Source organism: Vigna unguiculata, chromosome 9 (genome assembly GCF_037176805.1).
Source record: "Vigna unguiculata cultivar grain cowpea cultivar isolate G323 ecotype 2 chromosome 9, ASM3717680v1, whole genome shotgun sequence".
Classification (NCBI taxonomy): Eukaryota; Viridiplantae; Streptophyta; class Magnoliopsida; order Fabales; family Fabaceae; genus Vigna; species Vigna unguiculata.
This window is the reverse complement of record NC_140800.1, coordinates 2153942-2174775: the sequence shown is the minus strand read 5'-3', so window position 1 is coordinate 2174775 and position 20834 is coordinate 2153942. Positions and strand designations below refer to the sequence as shown.

General features: G+C 31.3%; 1 protein-coding gene across 1 annotated transcript; it reads right to left on the bottom strand.

Moving 5' to 3' along the window:
• Nucleotides 1–12632: 12632 nt before the first annotated feature.
• On the bottom strand, nt 12633–19603 carry LOC114164451 (mitochondrial outer membrane import complex protein METAXIN-like). Its single transcript, XM_028049127.2, has 6 exons — nt 19321–19603; nt 18715–19046; nt 18444–18520; nt 18249–18309; nt 16126–16294; nt 12633–13202 (listed from the first exon to the last, which is right to left on the bottom strand). Exons 1-6 carry the CDS (start codon nt 19481–19483, stop codon nt 13015–13017), a joined length of 990 nt encoding a protein of 329 aa, XP_027904928.1. The 5' UTR covers nt 19484–19603; the 3' UTR covers nt 12633–13014.
• Between the last annotated feature and the right edge of the window lie 1231 nt (nt 19604–20834).

Here is a 20834-nt window from a genome sequence, read left to right as displayed (position 1 = left end):
TTTAAAAAGCCATATTAAAGCACGTCAAAAAGTTTATTCCAACAAGCTAAAAGGTAATAAGAGGTATGCATTTTATTATGCCACACATAATCATATTTTCCCGCACTCATATGTGTTCTTACAAAGATCAATTGCATGTGTTTCCATTTGTACCTGGACAAGCTTTATCACAATGACAATGGATGAACCATTTCCACCATAGAATTGCCTCCACATCTAGGTGCTTTTGGAGGTTAACAACAGCAAGACGGGGTTAACCACTCTTGCACCTCATGAGAAATCTCAATTCCCTAGCCTGTGCTACTCTCACCAGAGGTTCACCTGCTCCACCGTCGCGATCCATGGTCGACATGACTGCGACCTCCAAACACAGAGCGACCCCTCGAGGTGGTTGAAACCATCGACGCAATGGTCACTATAGGCGCTGACGATTCCCAAGTAGTAGTGATCCCAGGAGACGGTGTGACGAAAAGTGAAGCTTATGCGGTGACCATGGTCAGAGAAGACAGATGCCCGAGAGGGAAAGCCCTATCACATCGTTAGCGTGACTTCCGATCTCGTTCGCCGCCGATGTCACTAGCAGAAGCTGGTCAGAGGGTTGGGGGTGTGAATCATAGTGAGTATAGTTTTCAAAATGGGCCACCTGACCCAATCCTACTCAGTCCACCGCGAGTTGGCCACTTAGTGAGCTTATTCAATCTAGTTCATTTATTAACAAGTCAAAAAAATTTGAATCTAACCCAACACACTACGAATTGGTAGGTTAAACGAGTTAGCTCACTAACTCACTTAAATAAAAATACAACTTTTTTTCTTTAGTCACAAAAATACTATAATTTTGACTAAAATCTAAATAAACTTCGATACAATCCAAAATGATGTTAAATTGCAACTCCGAAAATACAAAATTACTATGAAACAACAAACTACGAACAATCCAACCCAACCCAAATGCAAAGCTCAACAAAATAAAAAACACTTGTGTGACCCTTTATATGTAGGTTGGTGAGTCAATCTTGTTTACCATAAATATATTAAAATTTGTAAAATAATTTTAACTCAATCTAACCCGAACTCGACTAGGTTGATCCACGAGATATAACCCATTTTAATAGCCCTACAAGTGAAACTTGATCACGTGGTGGAGAGAACTTTTTGTAGAAAAGGGAGAAGATAAGGAAAGGGTTCCATTTTGTGCATGATGAAGAAAACGGGGAAACCCTTAGGTTTCTATTTTTATAAGAGGGAAAAGGGCTCTTCTTACACATATGAAGGATATAATGAAGTTGGGCCTGGTCTAGATTTTCTCTACTTTCAGCACCTCTGTTTTCATTACACAATCCAATTTTTTATCAAACTATTTTACGTCTCACTGTCACTTAAAACTACACGTTTCGAGAGAATTCGGCAAAACCACATATATGAATTTAAAGGCTTGAGGGTTACAAGGAAGTTGTTAAGCAATGGGACAATGTCAAGTGTCTAAACACTTATTCTAGCAACAACAGGACTTAGATGTCTCACATTTTGTGTTAATTAGTTTGTTTGTTTAGAAAAATGGGTGTCTTAAAATGTAATTATGTATTTAACTAACTACTACATAAAAGGTAGAATAGCAAGGACAGTTGCACCCAATATTTTGTTATAATTGAATTCTTTTTATTAAAATTACGGCGGTTAAAAAAAATTTAACTGGTAATTCACCTTAAATAATATTAGTCATTTATTTAGTTTGGTTATTATATACATGTTAGAACATCAAAACATAGAAAAAAAAATTGAATTTAGAAAAAATAAGACATAAAAAGAGAAAGAAAAACAATCAAAAATGAAACTTTATTTACTTCAAGAATACATTAGAATGTGTTTTCAATGTGCTCCCATTGAACGAGACCTACACATTCTTTAGGCCTATGGTGAGTGATTGTTGTTGTGTTACCCGGTACAACCTTTACCACTAAATCAGTGCATTTAGGATGCATAGTAAAAGTTTGAACCCACCCATTGCCCAGCGAAACCTCTCCTATGATAATCATATGTAAACTAAACCTCGTGGTTCCTCGTTGCATATCTTCATCAATGGCCTGAACCACTGTGTCATCCACAATGGGTTGGTTCTCTTCCCACCCAGTCGTACTCAAATTTAAATGAACCTTTTTTGTCGCCCCATTTTCCAACAAAGAAACTTCCTTTGATAACACATATTGTGGCATGATGGGAGTGATCACAGCCAGCGTTTCGTTTTCCTCGTAACTTATTCTCGCTTCCAGATTTATGATGTTGATGTCGGAGAAGTTCATGACGTTCCAAATGGTTACGTTCATGACCCATGTGGACGAAACCTCACCCTCAGAAACTTCAAGGTGAGGAACCTCAAACGAGTCGAGGAAGAACTTGGGTGGGATGGGATCAAAAGTTGATTGGTATAATTTCCTTTGGTGAAGGGCAAGTCCAATGAGCAACATTGATGTCATGATCAAGCGTAGAAAAATCACCGCACCATCCCAATCCAAATGTTCTTCTTCGCATGGCTCCACCCTCACTATGTTACCATCATTGATCTCAACATGGTGTTCTTCAATGTCTTGAGGCAGAGGTGAGAATTGGGTCTTTGATTCAACTGCAGGTGTTGAAAGGGACATTGTTATGTTTTTGAGAAACTCGGATTTAGGTTGGTGAAAATTAGGAATGAATGATGATGACGATGATATTTGACTTGATTAAAATTGGATGTGTCGCTATTAAATATATATAACTATTAATTCTGATTGAAAGGAACACAATATATTAAATCCTAATCGGATAATATTGACTATGTTACAACTGAAATCCAAAAAGGGTTAATTTTGGTGCAAGAGCTTATTAGGGCTGGTAGATATGTTAATTACAATGATTGAGCATTCGGTAACTGTTTTTTTTTTTTTTTGTTGTCTGTGGTGATTTGTTTTAGGTGCATATTATCACATTTTTAATAACTAATGCCTCAAAAATTTGAAAACTTTAATAATCATCTGTTTCCTGAAGACCTCATTAATTATCCGTCTAATTGGGAAGGGTCAAATAAAATGATGGTTATTTAATTTCCTGTTAAATGACAAGTCAATAGAACAACATAGTGCTGTAGGAAGATTAAGGTATAGTCATATCTTAAATTTTGTATGATCAGATATGTTAGAAAATGAAATTTTTGCAGAAAAAGATCAAGGAAGAACAAGATATCATATATCAATTGTCAAAGATTCTGATGAAGAAAAATCCAAAATTTCACAATTTAATATTCTTGCATCACATTCAAGAATAAAATTAAATGTGATGAAATAATTAGTTAAATAGTATTGACAACATATATGTATAACGGGAGAAAAAATTGCAGCAGAAAAATAAGTCAAAATATGAGTCAAAAAATAATTGCAACAAAAATGACAACATATGGATTTTCAACGACTTTGACAGACAAACTTTCTAACAACTAATATGTAGACTAGATCTCTCTCTCTCTATATATAGGTTCCTTCGAGCACCAAATGAAGAAATAATTACCAAATAAAAAAATTGTTACATTTATAGAAATGTTGTAAATTCTTCAAGCACCATAAACTTGGGATTCCATGTGAATACTTTAAAACAGAGAATAGAAAAATTAAAGAAAATAACATACCGTTGTACAAATGTTTTGGAAGTACTTCAAGCACCAAAATCTAGGGATTCAAATAATTATCAAAGTTTAATTACGTTCTGATCTTTGTCGGAGTACGACAGAAAAAATAATATTTAAACGATCTTTCGATTATTTCGCATGTTGCGATTTTTATAAATTAAAGGATTAGTTGTATTCTCATGTATAAATTTGCGAGAGAAAATGCAGAAAATTGAGAGATAAATCACTTTTCACATCTCACCAAAATAAGCGAAGATTGGAAGTTATGCATAATTTGGAGTAATATCCTCCTAAATGATATATTTATATATAAACTAAAACAAATAATAAATAATGATAATACATATGTGATACTAATATTATTATTATTTATTTATTTATTATTAATATTTCGATATATATATATATATATATATAAAATAAAATAATAATAAATAGAATATATAAAATAATAATTGGAATTAATAATATATATATTTACAATAATTAATAATAGTAAATGTATATAAAATATAATAATTAATAAAATATGTATATAATAATAATAAATAATATATATGTATAGTAATTAAATATAATAAAAATAATATATATAATAATTAATAATATTATTATTAATTAATAATAATGATAATTTAATGTAATTTAATTTTCATAATTATTTTATTAAAATTTATTAATTAATATTTTTTAAAATTTAATATTTTTAACTAATCTAAAAATTATTTTATATATTTTTTCTATTAAGGACATTTTAATAATTTTAAAACTTTATCTATCATAACTTTTTATATTATTTATTAATCCGTCAAATCACTTAATCGTTTTCATAAAATTGATCTTTAGTCCACCCAGGCGTTGTGGCATCCACTCAAACTACACAACGAAAGTATTTTGTAATTGCAGGGGTTTATGATTTGGTTAACCTGTGAAAGCGAAGAAGTAGTGACGACATCTCACGAGACTGTGTGACGACAAGCAAAGATAATGCGACAACCATGGCTAAAGAAGACAGATGTGCAAGAGGGAAAGCACTATATATCACACCGTCAATGTGACTTTCGTTCTCATTCGCTGCCTTCGTTCTCATTCGTTGTCGATGTCACTGTTGGAGCTTGGTCAGAGGTTGGGTATGTGAATCCTAGAGTTGTTAAAACGGGCCACCCGGCCGGTCCTGTCTAGCTCACCACAGGTTCGTTAGCTCACTTATTAGCAAGTGAAAAAAAAAATGAACCAGACTATCACTAGTTGGTGGGTAAAAAAAGTGGATTCACTTAATTAAAAAAGAAAATACAATGATTTTACTTCAATCGCACAAAAAAAATTATAGTTCTGACTAAAATCTAAATAAATTTCAATACAATCTAAGATGATATTAAATTGTAAATACAAACCAAAATTACAAAAATACAAATTACTATGTAACAACAAATTACAAACAACTCAATCTGACCCAAATACAAAATTCAACACAATAAAAAAAACCTTGTTTGATCGTTTATCTACGGATTGGTTAGCTAACCCGAATTCGCCAGATATTGGTGGGCCGGATCAAGAATTAACACACAGTTTATAAAAAAAATTCAACTCAACTCGATCCAAATATGTGGTGAGCCAGTTAACCACGAGTTATAACCCATTTTAACAGCTCTACCGGTTAGTCTTTATCTTCTATAGAGAACCTTTTGTAGAAAAGGGAGAATATAAGGAAAGGGCTCCATTTTGTGTGTGACGAAGAGAACAGAGAAACCCTAGGGTTCTACTTTTCTAAGAGGGAAAATGGCTCTTCTCACATCAGAAAGAAGATATAAGCAAGTTGGGCCTGGGCATGGGCCAAGGCCAGATTTTTTCTACTTTCAGCACCTCTGTTTTGACTACACAACCTAATTTTTTATCAAACTATTTTACGTCCTGTCACTTAAAACTACATGTTCCAAGAGAATTCCGCAAAACTACATTTGTGGATTCAAAGGCTTGAGGGGATACAATGAAGTTATTGAACAATGAGACAATCAAGTGTCAAAACACAGCTCCTAGCAACACCAGGACTTAGATGTCTCACATTTTGTGTTAATTATTAGTTTCTTTGTTTAGAAAAATAGGTGTCTTAGAATGTAATTATATATTTAACTAACAAGTATAAAAGGTAGAATAGCGAGGGCAATTGCACCCAATATTTTGTTATAGTTGAATTCCTTTTATTAAATTTCCAGTGGGTAAAAATTATTTAACAGATAATTCACCTTAAATATTAGTCATTCATTTAGTTTTGTTATTATATTCTTGTTAGAACATCAAAACATAGTAAAAACTTTTGAATTTAGAAAAAAGAAGACGTAAAAGAGAAAGAAAAACAATCAAAAATGAAATTTTATTTTCCTCAAGAATACAAGAATACATCAGAACATGTTTTCTACATGCCCCCATTGAACGAAACCGACACATTCTTCAGGCTTATGGTGAGTGATTGTTGTGGTGTTACCCGGTACAACCTTTACCACTAAATTAGTGCATTTTGGATGCATAGTAAAAGTTTGAACCCACCCATCGCCCAACAAAACCTCTCCTACGATAATCATATGTAAACTAAACCTCGTGGTTCCTCGTTGCATGTCTTCATCAATGGCCTGAACCACTGTGTCATCCACAATGGGTTGGTTCTCTTCCCACCCAGTCGTACTCAAATTTAAATGCACCTTTTTTGTGGCCCCATTTTCCAACAACGAAACTTCCTTCGATAACACATATTGTGACATGATGGGAGTGGTCACGGCCAGCGTTTCGTTTTTCTTGTAACTTATTCTTGCATCCAGATTTATGAGTTTGATGTCAGAGTTGTTCATGACGTTCCAAATGGTTACGTTCATGAGCATGAGCCACGTGAATGAAACCTCGCCCTCGGAAACTTCAAGGTGAGGAACCTCAAATGAGTCGAGGAAGAACTTGGGTGGGATGGGATCAAACGTTGGTTGGTATAATTTCCTTTAGTGAAGGGCAAGTCCAATGAGCAACATTGATGTCATGATCAAGCGTAGAAAAATCACCGCACCATCCCAATCCAAATGTTCTTCTTCGCATGGCTCCACCATCACTATGTTACCATCATTGATCTCAACATGGTGTTCTTCAATGTCTTGAGGAAGAGGTGAAAATTGGATCATTGATTCAACTACAGGTGCTGAAAGGGACATTGTTATGTTTTTTAAGAAACTCAGATTTAGGTGGGTAAAAATTAGGAATGAATGATGATTATGTTGATATTTGACTTGATTGAAATTGGATGTGTCACTATTAAATATGTCTTTATTAATTCTGATTGAAAGGAACACGATATATTAAATCCTAATCGGATAATGTTGACTATGTTACAACTGAAATCCAAAAAGGGTTAATTTTGGTGCAAGAGCTTGTTGGGGTTGGTAGATATATTAATTACAATGATTGAGCATTCGGTAACTGTTTTTTTTTTTTTGCCTGTGGTGATTTGGTTTAGGTGTATATCACATTTTTAATAACTAATGTCTCAAAAATTTGAAAACTTTAATAATCATTTGTTTCCTGAAGACCTTATTAATTATCCGTCTAATTGGGAATGGTCAAATAAAATGATCGTTATTTAATTTCCTGTAAATGACAAGTCAATAGAGCAACATAGTGTTTTAAGAAGATTAAGGTATAGTCATATCTTAAATTGTGTATGATCAGAAATGGTAGAAAATGAAATCTTTGTAGGAAAAGATCAAGGAATAGCAAAATATCAGATATAAATTGTCAAAGATTCTGATGAAGAAAAATCCAAAATTTCACAATTTAATATTCTTGCATCACATTCAAGAATAAAATTAAATGTGATGCAATAATTAGTTAAATAGGTTTGAGAACATATATGGATTAGATTCTAACAGAAAAATAGGTCAAAGTGTCATTCAAAAAGCAATTGCAACGAAAATGACAACATATGGATTTTGAACGACTTTGACAGACAAACTTTCTAACAACTAATATGTAGACTAGATCTCTCTATATATAGGTTTCTTTAAGCACCAAATGAAGAAATAATTACCAAATAAAAAAATTGTTACATTTATAAAAATGTTGTAAATTCTTCAAGCACCATAAACTTGGGATTCCATGTGAGTACTTTAAACAGAGAATAGAAAAATTAAAGAAAATAACATAAAATTGTACAAATGTTTTGGAAGTACTTCAAGTACCAAAATCTAGGGATTCAAATAATTTTCGAAGTTTAATTACGTTATGATCTGTTTCGGAGTACGAAAGGAAAAATAATATTTAAACGGTCTTTCGCTTATTTCGCATGTTGCGATTCTTGTAAATTAGAGGATTAGTTGTGTTCTTATGTACAGAAAGAAAATGCATAAATTTGAGAGATAAATCACTTTTCATCTCACCAAAATAAGCGAAGATGGGAAGTTATGCATAATTTACAATAATATCCTCCAAAATCATATATTTATATATAAACTTAAATAATGATAATAATATTAATAATAAATAATGATAATAATGTTAATAATAAATAATGATATAATGCATATATATAATAAAATAATAATAAATAGTATATATAAAATAATAATTGAAATTAATAATATATATTTATGATCATTAAAAATAATAAAAGTATATAAAATATAATAATTAATAAAATATGTATATAATAATAATAAATAATGTATATGTATAGTAACTAAATATATATAATAATTAATAATATTATTAATTAATAAGAATAGTTTTAAATAATAGTAATTGTTATGAAAATAATAATAATAATAATAATAATTTAATGTAATTTAATTTTTATTATTTTTTTATTACAATTTATTAAATAATATTTTTTAAAATTTAATATTTTTAACTAATTTAAAAATGATTACATATTTTTTCTATCAAGGACATTTTAGTAATTTTAAAATTTTGTCTATCATAACTTTTTATATTATTTATTAATCCTTCAAATCACTCAATAGTTTTCATAAAATTCATCTTTATTCCACTCAATTCATATGGATCCAAAGCTCAAAGAGATCCTATAAATACATATAATATCCCATGAAATATCCACCCTGAAAACAATCACTTAAACTTATTTTCTCTAAAAATATCCTTACTTCCTTATTCACGTGTGTCGAATAGTCTTTTATAGGTGGATCTCATCTCTTTTGAAGCAACAAGAAATTCAATTCTGGCCGTTTGAGCACTCAAGTCACCACTGAGATCTTGTCACCTATACAAAGGTCCCTACTCCGGATCTCGGTAAGAACATTTGACCTTGTGGGGCCCAAGTAAAACATTTTTCTGCCTCCACATTTTATTATCTCTATGTGAGATCATGACAGGTTATAATTGCATCACTCATACTATACCATGAGCATTTATGGTAAAAAATTTGTAATTCCCTTAAGAAAAGGCTATCTTGACACTCCTCTTTCATACATCTTATTTGGGGACTGTGGCATTTTCACTTAGAGGTATCAATTATCTACCTTTGCTTGCTTGTGTGAACTAACTCTTATATTACATGGCTCCGTTATCAAATGACATAAACATACAACTTTAAAAGGCCATACTTTCAGCACCTCTGTTTTGACCACACAACCTAATTTTTTATCAAACAATTTTACGTCTTGTCCCTTAAAACTAAATGTTCCAAGAGAATTCCGCAAAACTAAATATGTGATTCAAAGGCTTGAGGGATACAATGAAGTTATTAAGCAATGAGACAATGTCAAGTGTCAATACAGCTCCTAGCAACACCAGGACTTAGATGTCTCACATTTTGTGTTAATTATTAGTTTCTTTGTTTAGAAAAATGGGTGTCTTAGAATGTAATTATGTATTTAACTAACCAGTATAAAAGGTAGAATAGCGAGGGCAATTGCACCCAATATTTTGTTATAATTGAATTCCTTTTATTAAATTTTCAGTAGGTAAAAATTATTTAATAGATAATTCACCTTAAATATTAGTCATTCATTTAGTTTGGTTATTATATACTTGTTAGAAAATCAAAACATAGAAAAAACTTTTGAATTTAGAAAAAAGAAGACGTAAAAGAGAAAGAAAAACAATCAAAAATGAAACTTTATTTTTCTCAAGAATACATTAGAATGTGTTTTCAATATGCTCCCATTGAACGAGACCTACACATTCTTTAGGCCTATGGTGAGTGATTGTTGTTGTGTTACCCGGTACAACCTTTACCACTAAATCAGTGCATTTAGGATGCATAGTAAAAGTTTGAACCCACCCATCGCCCAACAAAACCTCTCCTACGATAATCATATATAAACTAAACCTCGTGGTTCCTCGTTGCATGTCTTCATCAATGGCCTGAACCACTGTGTCATCCACAATGGGTTGGTTCTCTTCCCATCCAGTCGTACTCAAATTTAAATGAACCTTTTTTGTGGCCCCATTTTCCAACAAAGAAACTTCCTTTGATAACACATATTGTGGCATGATGGGAGTGATCACGGCCAGCGTTTCGTTTTCCTCGTAACTTATTCTCGCTTCCAGATTTATGAGGTTGATGTTGGAGTTGTTCATAACATTCCAAATGGTTACGTTCATGAGCCACGTGGAGGAAACCTCGCCCTCGGAAACTTCAAGGTGAGGAACCTCAAACGAGTCGAGGAAGAACTTGGGTGGGATGGGATCAAACGTTGGTTGGTATAATTTCCTTTGGTGAAGGGCAAGTCCAATTAGCAACATTGATGTCATGATCAAGCGTAGAAAAATCACCACACCATCCCAATCCAAATGTTCTTCTTCGCATGGCTCCACCATCACTATGTTACCATCATTGATCTCAACATGGTGTTCTTCAATGTCTTGAGGCAAAGGTGAGAATTGGATCCTTGATTCAGCTGCAGGTGTTGGAAGGGACATTGTTATGTTTTTGAGAAACTCAGATTTAGGTTAGTGAAAATTAGGAATGAATGATGATGATTATGAAGATATTTGACTTGATTAAAATTGGATGTGTCGCTATTAAATATATATATATATCTATTAATGTTGATTGAAAGGAACACAATGTGTTAAATCCTAATCAGTTAATATTGATAATGTTACAACTAAAATATTTCCAAAAAGGGTTAATATTGGTGCAAGAGCTTGTTGGGCTGGTAAATATATTAATAACAATCATTGAGAATTCGGTAACTGTTTTTTTGTTGTTGCGTGTGGTGATTTGTTTTAGGTGTATATCACTTTTTTAATAACTAAATGGAAAATGTCTCACAAATTTGAAGACTTTATTTATCCTTTGTTTCCTTAAGTGTTATACAATTAGTTATATGTGTAATGGGAAGAGTCAAAAGTCAAATCAAATCATCATTACTTAATTTCCTATTAAATGATAATTCAACAAAGTAACCTAATGCTATAAGAAGATTAAGGTATGGTCATATCGTAAATTGTGTACGATCAGAAATATTAGAAAATGAAATATTTGCAGAAAAAGAACAAGGAATAGCAAAATATCAGATATCAATTGTCAGATTCTCATGAAGAAAAATCCAAAATTGCATAAGCTGCTATTGTTGCATAACACTCAAGAATAAATGATGTTGAGAAAGAAGAATTAAGAACATCAGAAGAAAACATTCCAGCAGAAAAATAGGTCAAAGTCTCAGTCAAAAAAGTAATTGCAACGAAAATGACAACATATATGAATTTTCAACGACTTTGACCGACAAACCTTCCAACAACTAATTTTTAGATTAGACCTCTATAAATAGGTTCCTTCAAGTCGAAAAAAAAAATTACCAAATGAAAAAATTGTTACATTTGTAGAAATGTTATAAGTACTTCAAGCAACATAAACTAGGATTCCAAGTGAGTACTTTAAACCTAAAATAGAAAAATTAAAGAAAATAGCAAACAGTTGTAAAATGTTTTGGAAGTACTTCAAGCACCAAAATCTAGGGATTCCAATAATTATCAAAGTTTGGCTAATCAGAATTTGAGTTTTGTGGGAAATGGTGTAACAAGAACCAATTTCATTATTTTAACCTTATGTAACTTTTTAAAAAATTTCTATAAAATAAGATTGTTTCTTTTCTTAATGGAATTATAACTATACTAATATTTACCAACAAATGTACAAACAAAACTTGGCACAATAATTCTAATTTTGTTTAAAAAAAGATGGATTAAGAAATAAGATTTTACTAAAAATAATTCACTTCAATAATATTTTCACTTTTCTAAAATAATTAATCTCCAACAATCAATCAAATGTGATCAAAATCCTTATATTTAATAAAAAAGAAATGTGAACTTAAGGTTCTCTTTTGTAAAAAAATTCTATTATGTTTCTTAAAGTAGAAAATCTTCCGTGGCAGTAAAAATTCAAATGGTGACTTTATTACGAAAACAAATTTAGCATGTTTGCATCTTAAGTAGCTCCCCAACTTATGCAACCAACACCCCCAAATAGCAATACTTTTATCCAATGGGAGAATTCAAACTAAGATAATTTGAAATAAATAGCTATTACAGTTTGACAGAATATAATTTTATCATTACATTAATCTTTAGATACGTTCACCTAACTAATTATATATATATATATATATATATATATATATATATAGTATTATTTAATTAAAAACCCTTAGAACAATTTAACTTTAAAATATTCTGACATGTTATTATTTTTATTTTAAAAGATCTTATTTGTTAGTGAAATTTGTTCAAAGTAATTATATTTGAAGTTAACGATTTGTATTCAAACTGGTCGTACACTTTCAAAACTAATTGTCAAAATTCTTCCTCAACAAAATTATAAAAGATGAACATAGTAATAAATAATTGATAGACTTTGCTTTGAAATATAAGCATAGCTATCAGAATATAAACATAGTTAAAATGTTAAAGTTCATATCGATATTTAACATAAACTTGTCAGAAATAAATTAATTAGATGTGTTTGAAAACGCAATTAATCCATTTCAAACTAATTTTATTATTAACCTTCAGGCTTGTCTCTTATCTCAGTATGAACAATATAACAGTAAAAATATGGTCCCAAAAATCAAGTACAAGACTTACAAATCCACTCAGCTCATGGATGGTTCATTTCTCTAACTCAAACCTGCACCATAATCTAATGAAAAAGTATAGCTACTACTCATTAAACAATGACCAGTCTACTGAAATCAAATCATGTATAGAGAAAATGGATCCTGTAGGAAAAATTTATGTGAATGGTACTTTTCCATACTTCTAAATTTGGACCATACACAAGAAAAGGATGCACATCTTCAACATGCATTCAGCCTAGGCTTTGTCATTGAGAGGAAGATAAACAAATGAATGCATTTTCATTCATCGAAATCATAGCCTACATCATCTAAATCCAAATCAGCATAATCACCAAATCCAGACCTGACACTGAGGAAAAGAATAACAGCAACTAGCTGCGCTACCACAAAATATTTAGCCCTTCTTCTAAAGGTTTTCTCCTCCTTTGTTTGTGGCTTTCTTTTAGGTTTAGTCTTGGGCTTTGAACCTGAGAGTCAAAAAAATGACGAATCAAACTACATCAAAAAATGAAAGAATATAAGTAGTAACAAAGCAATTTGCAGATTTCCTTGGCAGTTTTTTTTTTATTATTATTCGTTTTTTCTTCCTATTCAGAATTGTATAGGTCTTTTGGGAAGATCTTTTTTAGAGGAGTTTAGTTTGGTCCTCCATGATTTTTGTTTAGCTTGGAGTGTTAACATAGCTAAGATGTTAAAAACACAGTGATGCCTGATAAACAAAGCAAGTTGCAGATACAACATTTTTCACATAACTATATGTATTAATAGGACAAAAGTCTCGTTTCCAAAATATAAAGCCCCATAAATAGAACGAAGAGTTGAAACATGCATTTAAGGCAGAAATAGCTAGCATTGGTGCCTTGGAGACACCAAATTCATTCAAGGAGTTAATATAAAAAGAAAAAAGAATGAATAGTACAATATTTGACCATGTTGTATTTCGATATGAACTAAGTGAACAAGCATAATATAATAAACATTCTTAGGAGAATAAAGGTTTAAATGTTCAAGTTATAAAAACCTATTGCCGAACACCAACAGTTATCATTGTCAATTTTCGGACTACTTTATTTTAGCTCTTTGGCATCTCCATTACCAAGTTAGAGATGAGTGAAAATGTTTTCAAATTTATCATTGTCAACTTTCTGACTATTTTATTTTAGCTCTTTGGCATCTCCATTACTAAATTACAGATGAGTGGAATTGTTTTTAACTCTTTTTTAGACGCATTTGACTAAATTATATAAACTACTTTATAGTAACCTATAAACCTCACATCTTGTTATGCAAATAAATAGAATATAATCATGTTTTCTTTTTCTATTAATCTAATCTATTTACATATGAAAAAGCTTATATGGCTTCTTAAGGCATCAAATTAAATGGTTTTTAAATGAGCCAAGCAAAGAAAGGCTTGAAAAAAAAACATATATAACAAAGAGTCAAGAGAAGTCTTGTAGAAGGTTTTCTAATAACAGTAAACATTTTGTTTGCAAGAAAAAAGGTTCTAGTAGACTATATTAGAAAATGATCTCAGAAGAAGTATAATTTAATGGATATTAGATTTAACTTCTAGTTTCTCTCCCGTGCTTATTGTATTTCTATGTGTTCATTGGATTTCTAATATTTTAGAACTACATCCTGTATTATTTAACATTTTCATCACTTATTACATCTTTTTTCAAAAGCTTTTGTAATAGAATCTGTCAAATTTTCTTCTCTAGAACTAGTTTTATACCTACAGTATAAAAAGCTTGGAATTTATTTATCTTCCTTTATTTGTGTGATTTGATCTTTTTTCGTGTCTTCTTGTCACCCACCTCTTTTTTATAAATTCCATCTTTGAGTTTAGAACTCGAGATGGATATATAATATGTTAAAAAGGAAAAGAAAGACATCATGGGAGAACTAGGCCAAAGCCCAACCAAAAGAACCAAACAAACATATAGGTGAATCTATATCCGGGCAAGCCAAATCTGTTTCTATTTAAGTCTTTCCCACAAGTAGGAGGTAGGGAGGGGAACCGTGTAAACATGGCCTAAGAGTAAATTCCAACGTTGGCAAGTCTATCAGCACATCTATTTCCTTTCATATAAATGTGAGATATCATAACGTTTTTCTTCTAATTCTGATTAGGCAACATTTCCATCTGTTCCTAATGCCCCAAGGTACAACCTTCATATTCAAAAAAGCCTTGGTTACTAAAATGGAGTCAGTTTCTAGCCAAAGGTTCTGTCATCACCTCTGTAACGCCAACTCTATGGCAAGAATGTCACCAGTTCAGCTATAGTGGCCAGGGCATTGCCAATAAAAGCCAAAAATCCTCCTATCTACTTGAGGAAAATGATGTATAGGTAAAAACAAGATTGTCATACATGTTTATAAATTAAAGAATCTGTGATCAATATTACAAAATAATGGAATAATTAAGGAAAATGTCAGAAAAATACAACTCGGGTGGTTTAAAATGGAGAAAGGCTGTGACTGCAAGATATCTAGCAAGCTTAAAAGGAAAAATTTTATCATACGGCAACATGACCAATTGAACTTTAAAGGGGCGAGAAAAAGTGGGAATAAACAAAATAAATAAATGCTAAAAAGACGTGTGGTCACACAAGAAAGGGAAAAATACAAAATGAATGTATATAAAGGAGAAATTAGTGCAGCACATTCAAGGAAAAAATTACAGAAAATTGATTAAGGTGGCTTGGACATGTAAGAAAAGGCTACTAGAGAAACCAATGAGGAGAGTAGCTTGTATGGTTTTAGCCCTATGAAAAGGAGGATAAGGATTACCTTACCGAGAAAAATATTAGAGGAAATTATAAGGGATCTCATGGTGAATAATATCCAAAGAAAATTGGCTTTTAACAAGCTCAATGGTGTAGTGTGATCCATGTAACTGGTCACACCTACTATAGTTGCTTATGATGAAAAGCATGTGATCAGAGAAGAGTATCACAAACCTAGAATCATTCATTGTGTACTCATGTTCATGGCTTGTTTCATTTGTTCTGTTTGTATGGCAACTAATTATCATGAAGGGGTTGTCTTAAACTCGTTCATATAACATTCAGCAACCGGAAACCTAAACATTTCAGAATATTCCACTCTATACCATGAATATTTCATAGTAGTTATAGAAATGGTACAGTCCTATTGCTATAATATCAAGCCAGTATATTATAAGCCACAGCTTTCCAATATATTCATTACTACAACAAATTTGGATATATATATATATATAGAGAGAGAGAGAGAGAGAAAGAAAGAGAGAGAAAGAGGGAGAGAGAGATGAGTGTGTTCGTCATTTAAAACGAAAGGAAAAGAAATTTGCAGTGGTTACACTTTTCAAGGAAATTCATGAAATAAATCCTAAAAATATCTTACCTGAAGTTGAACGACCTTTAGAAGCTGATGATGATGATGATGGCTCTGCATGAAAATCTGGATAATTGGAAGGCAAAGCACTAGCTTCTACAATTTTTGTATTGCATTGCTGCACATATCTCACCAAAATGATACGTTCCAAAAAGTTGGCCCGCAAAATTGATGATTCCTGGGTAGTACATAAGTGCAGCAATACTAGTAAAAAATTTGCCTCAAATATAACTTTGCAGTGCTTTTAGTAAACAATTGCTGGTAACCAGATACACAAACAGCACTTAGCTCAGTATCAAAAATCGAAAAGGTACCTCAAGGGTTGAATATAGTGCAAAAACAATTAAAGTGTAAAGGATTTGCCACACCTTTGGGGCAGCATTAACTGCACAATTTTCCTCGTTCAAGAGTATTTCCCATTATCCAGCTATGCTTTAAGAATAACATTTCCCAACACAAAGGAAATGATGAATCACAAACTATCATTCTCCCATTTGCAGGGACACTTCTGTATATCTAACCTTCTTGCATAGAATCATTACTAGGTAATGGAAATTCTTTTGCAGCAAGAATTCACTTCTAGTCCATAACTTTTTACCTAGTATTGACATACTAAGCACATTCAAGAGCAGGTTACTAAATGTGTGGTTTTTTTCCAATCATACAATCCTAGTTAATGAGTTAAGAGAAGGAGCAAATTAAAAACGTGAGATATTAAGAAAATTTTTGAAATGAAAGGGCTTTTTTATTGAGTGAGAAGGTGCCTATGGAATAAAAGTTCAGCAAGAAGCAAGTTTCATAGCAAGTAAATTTGGACAGCACGTTGTAAAACAAGTTGCAAGGTGAAAGTATCTTACTACCTTGTATCTGTTTTAGAAAGTGGTAGGGGGAATTGAGAAGGATGTAAGAGACAGGAAGCATGAGTGGATGAAATGAAGAAATGTTTTCAGACATAATGTGTGGACACAGGGTTCCTATCAAACTAGAAATAAGACCAGCAATGATCCATGGCAATGAATGTTAGGGGCCAATAAGGTATCAATGAGACAAAATATACCTGAACTAAAAAAGGAAGAGGAAAACCAAAGGAAACTTTTAGAGAAACTAGAAAATATCTTTACCCTTAATGGATTTATCAGTTTTGATAGAGTACAAAGATTTTTAATCCATATAACCAACGACACACAGGAGGATAAGATTTGACTACTATTTTTGCCACAAAGTGGTAACAAAACCTGTATTGGAGAGAAGATTAACCAAAGAAGTCAACCAATTTCTACAAGTTTCTTCCATGGTAGTCAAATAAATTGCACTAACACAATTTAAAGGTTCCCTTACTAGGCAGCCAAAGGAAAAATTGATGCTTATTCCAGAACACCAATTACACTCAGTTCAGGCAATCAAATTTACAGCACCGCAGAAGAATATTAACTTTTCACGCACCCCACTAGCAACTGTCACTTTACAACCATGGTTGGTTGGTGGTCTTTCAATACACACTCAGATCAACTGTAAGTTTGCATAACCAATAATTACTTTACCAGTCTATTACGAGACTGGTAAATATTGGAGTACAATTTTACTCTGGCATTTATTTTTACTTTACTTGAATAGCAGTAGCTGAACAGATTTAGAAGATATGTGACAGATGGCTTCTCTAACTAACTTAGTTATCACCTGAAACAGCTTCAATTAGAATCTATTGACTCTAGTCTCTGTACTATATAAACAAGACATGCTGTAACTTCAATATAATTGGGCAATGAATTCTTTTTCACCAGACAGAGAACTTTTCAAAGTCTCAGCTTTAAGTTCACCGTGAATTACTTTACCAATTCTATTACGAGACTTGTACTAAAATATTCTGGGATCCTAACTCTAGTACTTATAGATTCAATGAGTACAATTCTTCCTGATGTTAAAGCAAAGTATCTGTCAAATAAATGCTAGCAGTTATAAGTTCCTTCCGGACACATGCCACAACACACAGATCTGCAGTTCAATTCTTATTGATAGGGGATTTCTTACTCAAATGGGTATCACATTAGTTGCCAGAGTATCCATGCTATCTTAAAAATCTTAAAAAGTATATACCAGAAGCATGGCATAGTTACTGATATAACATAACTCACAGGTAAAGCTTGAAGAACAACTAATGCATGAGCAAGAAAAATAGCATCCAAGCTTGATGGCCTGCATAAACAGGAAAGAGCATACAAAATACATTACTAGGAGTTCAAAGTCAAAACTTTATCTCTACATGAACGGAACCCAAAATAGTAGCACATATTACTCTAATGGTGTATAACATAAGACCAGCATAGAACCTGTTTTCAAAAAGGTAGTTTTGCTCCCCTAACAAAGTTGACAGAGCATCATATGCAGAGTTTGCTCTCCTGTAAATCTGTTGACCAGAGACAGCTCCATAAGATTAAAAATCACATAAATACAAATGTTAAATAAAAGGAAAATATAGGACCAAAGGTTAGAAACTAAATAAAATTCACCTTTTGTAAGCAATGTTTAGAAATGGAACAGGATAGAGAGAACTTGTCCCATTCTCAAGTGTTGTCAGAGCAAAGTTCAAGAGAAACTAACCTCTTCTTCCTTCTTTTCAGCATTGTCTTTAGTTATCCCATGTTTCTGCTTCACCCAAAGAGCTTTCTTCCAATAGAGAACCTTCCCTACAGGCCAGGGAAGATCAGAATAATAGATCTTGTAAGCAGGGGAACCACTACATCCCATCCACAGTTCGTACTCCAGCGCATCAGCAAGCCATGTGGTGAGCAATACTTTGGTTGCTATCCAATCAGGGAGAGAAGAAATACCACTATCTAAATCACCCACGTCCCTTTTCAAACCCTCAATGATTCCCTCCTTCTCATTGTTGTACGCCACACAATCTCCAGCCTCAAAGTAAGGAATCTGATCTAAACACCACAAAATACAGTCAAAATGAAAATAACATTAAAAAATACAATCAAACCCATTGAAACACCCATATGTCAAGAAAGAACAAGGATAACAAAAAGAAAGACACTTAATCAGATGGAGTATGAATGTAAGAAATATTACCCACCCAGAAGCCTCAAACACAATCAAATGATTAAAACGCCTAAATTTCCAAAAAAAAAGAGAATAAAAGGGATAATGAACAATTCTTGATTCTTTACTGTCATAAAAGAGATGAAGATTGAGGTTTACCAGAATCAGGGTAGTTAGGGTGATAGTCCAAATTGAAGGGAACTTGAGAGAACTTGAGAAAAATGTAGGCGGTTAAGCATTGAGGGCAACCGGTTGGGAGACCAAAACACGGTTTTCTAACTACAAGGGTGTTCTGTGTGCTCTCATTAGCTTCTGTTGCCATGAAGATGATGAAGAAGGTGAAGAAGAAGAAGAAGATGGACCAACACAAAACTGAACACTGAAAAAGTCTCTTAGCTACAGTAAACAATACATTGAGACAAAATCAGGGTTTAGGCCTCTCTGATCTGTATAAAGTAGTGTTCCTGAGTTTGGTCCATTCTTAATTATTTTATCAATTTCAAAAAATAAATAACTTTTTTTATCAATTAGATAAATAAAATATTTATTTATTTATCTATTTATTTATTCGGTTGCATAGGGTAAGTTTGATTAGAGAAAAAACAATTGTTATGATATTATATACCCATGTAGTTATTTATTATGATATTAAATAGTCATGTAGTTACTTGTCATGGAGATTGACTCATCTTTCTTTATCAATGTGATTGAGAATTTGTTCACATTTTTCATTTATCAATCATCAACATTTGCTTGTGAGAAGTATATAAATAAAGAAATAAAAGATGTAGAATGGCACAACAATGTATGTGTGAGTATGTGCATTAACTGAAGAGAAAGACACAGATGTGTGTTTAAACAAATTCATGTTTAATGAAAGATATTCAATGTTATAATAATTGAGTTGAATTAAATTTTCAAATTACAAAATTATAAATATATTTTGTATACTGCATTTTTTAATTTATAATCTTACATCATTCATTAATTACATATTATGTATATGTGTTAACATTATTTTCCATTAAAAGTTAATTTAAATTTGAATATACAATTTGTATATGCAATACTATAACATAAAATGAAAATCATGTATAAGTATCTAATAAATTTAAATATGTAATACTAGTAAAATATAGTTTTAGTCAAATATATTGAAATTTATTATGATTAGTAACAAGCAAATTTAAATTTAATAAAAAATATAAAATATAAAATTAATTTAAATATGCTAAAATTAAATAATATATATATATATATATATATATATATATATATTAAATATAATATTTTAAAACAAAATATAAATTATTTAATTAATTTTTATATATTATTAACATTGAATTTATATTTTACAAAATAATTTTAATTTATATAAAACTAATTGTTGTTATTGTTTATTGAATCATTTTGCAACTTACAAGTAGAATGCATAAACATTAACATTAATATTTTTTATTTTAAAATAATAATTTAATTTTATATATTATTAAGTATAATAAATTTTGCATGTCAATTTAAAGATTATTAAATATATTTTTCAAAATATAAATTTATTAATAAATTCAAATATATAGAATCAAAATATATTTTGATATAATACACCTGACTTTATTATCACTTACAAAATAACATTAGATTTTTTTTTTCGTCATTAATACTGTTATTATGAT

What these genes read in the sequence shown, in the direction of transcription:
- LOC114164451 (XM_028049127.2), bottom strand. Translation starts at nt 19,483, where the DNA reads ATGGCAACAGAAGCTAATGAGAGCACACAGAACACCCTTGTAGTTAGA. An exon ending in CTGAAAAGAAGGAAGAAGAG is followed by an intron (nt 18,521 to 18,714) that starts GTTAGTTTCTCT and finishes TCTGGTCAACAG; the next exon opens with ATTTACAGGAGAGCAAACTC. An exon ending in TAAAGGTCGTTCAACTTCAG is followed by an intron (nt 13,203 to 16,125) that starts GTAAGATATTTT and finishes TTTGACTCTCAG; the next exon opens with GTTCAAAGCCCAAGACTAAA.